This window comes from Vigna unguiculata, chromosome 5 (genome assembly GCF_004118075.2).
Source record: "Vigna unguiculata cultivar IT97K-499-35 chromosome 5, ASM411807v1, whole genome shotgun sequence".
Lineage (NCBI taxonomy): Eukaryota > Viridiplantae > Streptophyta > Magnoliopsida > Fabales > Fabaceae > Vigna > Vigna unguiculata.
The window spans coordinates 46,158,538-46,161,464 of NC_040283.1; the positions used below are offsets into that span (position 1 = coordinate 46,158,538).

The 2,927-nt window shown below is 30.9% G+C and overlaps 1 protein-coding gene across 1 annotated transcript; it reads right to left on the bottom strand.

The window, feature by feature from the left end:
* Nucleotides 1-917: 917 nt before the first annotated feature.
* On the bottom strand, nucleotides 918-2,509 carry LOC114184076 (60S ribosomal protein L38). Its single transcript, XM_028071316.1, has 3 exons — nucleotides 2,329-2,509; nucleotides 1,534-1,717; nucleotides 918-1,228 (listed from the first exon to the last, which is right to left on the bottom strand). The coding sequence occupies exons 1-3, from the start codon at nucleotides 2,329-2,331 to the stop codon at nucleotides 1,206-1,208; spliced, it is 210 nt and encodes a 69-aa protein (XP_027927117.1). The 5' UTR covers nucleotides 2,332-2,509; the 3' UTR covers nucleotides 918-1,205.
* Nucleotides 2,510-2,927: the final 418 nt, after the last annotated feature.

A 2,927-nucleotide genomic window follows, 5' to 3' on the forward strand; every position in this document is an offset into this window, starting at 1 on the left:
TATACAAACTTATTTGTAAATATCACTGTAGAATTTACTAAATATATCAAATTTGTTTTTTTTTATTGAAATGAATATTCCAATCCTATTTTTAGCGGCTTGTTATTTCAGGAACACGATTGATGATTGAAATTTAAGACATGTTCAAATATTAATAGTGTGTTTGGATAGAGTTAAAAAAAAAGTGAATTTTTTTAAATGAAACGAAAAAGCATCATATTGCTTCCTCCACCCTATAATTAATAACTGCACCTACATTGCACTCCGCAAATATATTAAATTATCCTTCAATACTGTACCACGTCACCCATTTTGAAAAAAAGTTTCGGAAAACTCTGTCCAGAGTATATTTCATATTTTTTAGAAAATTATTTCTGAAAAATTCATTCTAAAAAACATGTTCCAGAAAGTATTATATCAGAAAGTATTTATGCATTACAGATTCACAAATCTTATTCTGAGAATTCTAGAAATTTGGTCCAGAAAATACTGAAACATGCAATTCAGAAATCACTTTTACAAGGGATGAAGTGATCCCTTCAAAATTTAAACGGAACAGAAACAAAGAAGCCTATAACGTACTCCAGAAATTTTCAGTATGGGCAACATTCATGTGTATCTCAGTATAAGGCATTTTGAGGACGTTTCAATTTTATTTCTAAAATTGTTTAAAAGAAAATAATTGTTTCTCCAGTTTTTAAAAATTGTTATTTTCCTAACATTAATTTTGGTCAAGGAAAATTTGACTCCATTGATATCTGCTTAAAACATTTATTTGAAACGTGATCATGACCAACTTTTACAACTGAGACATGGCAATTGGAAGAATAGATAAAAAACTATCTTCATTCCCTTACTATTTCTATTATTAATTTTCTTGCAGATAACTACTGTTTCAGAATGAGGTGAATTTAGCATTAGATAACCAAAATATGTTTTTTTTTATCCATAGAACTGTAGATAAAGATAGTCAGATAGTTGGATACTACTCTACACTACAGTTCAGCCAAAAACCAGTATGCAGAAATGACCCATAAGTTTTGACGTCAAATTGAAAAGGTGTAATCAACTAACCACATAATTGAATCTGTCTTACACATATTATCCCAAAAGGAACAGAAAAACAAAATCAAAATCAGCCGTTTTACTAACTATGAATCTCCAAAACCAAAGCAAAACCTGATCTTCATCAACGGCAGTCAGAATCACACATCTTGCACACTTAAACCTGCAAAGGTAAATCATATACATGTAAAATCACCACTTACACAGAGCACTTCATCCAAAATTAAGAAAAAAACAAGACCCAGGTGTGACATGCAATGTAACTTGTTTCATTTTCTTGGCCATAATACTATTACAATTTATCCTGTATTTTTTCCATCTTGAAGAACCATTCAAATTAAAGCCTAAACAAAAATATACCTTTTACAAAATTCTCCTACCTAAAAATTTGCATATACGCATGCTAACAACTAACATACAGCACTATAGAAGTATAAAAATATCAGCAGAAATAGTTGAGTAACAAACCTGGAGGAAGGGATTGCTTCAACTTATCAGCCTTCTCAGAGTCAAACACACATAGGGTGTACAGGTACCTGGAGCAGCGAACCTTGAACTTTACCACATCTTTGCTCCTCTTGATTTTCACAGAGCGTGCATCCTTCCTCCTCGCAGTGAGGAGGAAGTCTTTAATCTCATGAATCTGTTTCGGCTGCACAAAACACCAAACACCACATGTCAGCATCAACTACCAAAATACACTAGAAAACCATAGAGACAATAACCGAACCATGATAGTAAAACCCACAACACTTTGAAAAAACATCAAAACTAAACAAAAGAATAACAACAAGGCTTTATACAACTATTTCAGTCATCTACATGGATCACATTGTAGTCTGATTCAGTTAAAGACTCAAGCTTCTGCTATTTGTATTATTTCCCATGGAGATGGGATCCGAATCAAACATTTTATAAATTAAAGGCATCCCTAATTATTCTAATCTCTACTTAGACCAGAAAAATGGCTTTACCTTACTATAAAAATTGTTTCAGTTTCCTAAATCATAATTTTACTAATATATTAGAGATTGTACTATAATAAATCCAATCCAAGTTGGGCGTTGGCTGAATTGAAAAACGAAAATGTAAAAGTGTAAAAGCCTTTGTTTTTTCCTTCGTAATATGCAAATCGAGAGTATACTGCACAATACTGCACAATGCTACAAGATAATTGCACAATACTTTGTAAAATGCAAATCGGAGAGGATACTGCACAATTCTACGAGAATAGGCGAAGCTAATCGAAATAGAAAAAATTACCATAATAAAATTGACTGCGATTGCCTCCTCGGGAAGCCTCGATCTTGGCCCGTCGACTTTGCTTTAGCACTAGAGTTTCAGAATCCACCTCTTTAGGGTTTATAAACCAAACCCTAGGTTAGAAATTTCCCTACCTATTTCCGCCAGAAGTGTTGATTAAATGACATTCATATCCTTCACTAAAATGGCCTCACTTAATGGATTAAGCCCAAAAACATGTGACCCGTTTAACTGTTGTTAATGGATTCTGTGACCCAAATAGTTATTTATAACATATTTATAAAAATAAATATAAAATTTCTCCTACAACTAATCATGCTAAGTATTTATTTAATTCTTGTTCCTGTAGATCGGTAGTTATTCAATAAAAAAATATGTTATTAGTTTAATCTAACTCTTTTAGTGTTAAGTTTTTTTTTTTTTTATAAACGTATAACGTTTATAAATAATTTTATATCAGAACCAATTAAACGTAAAATGTTTATAAATAATTTTACTATTAATTTTAAAACGATTAACACCTCAATAATTTATGTTTGTTTTCATAATATAAGTAAATGATAGTTCTTATGATAAGTTATATTATTTGTTAAATACTA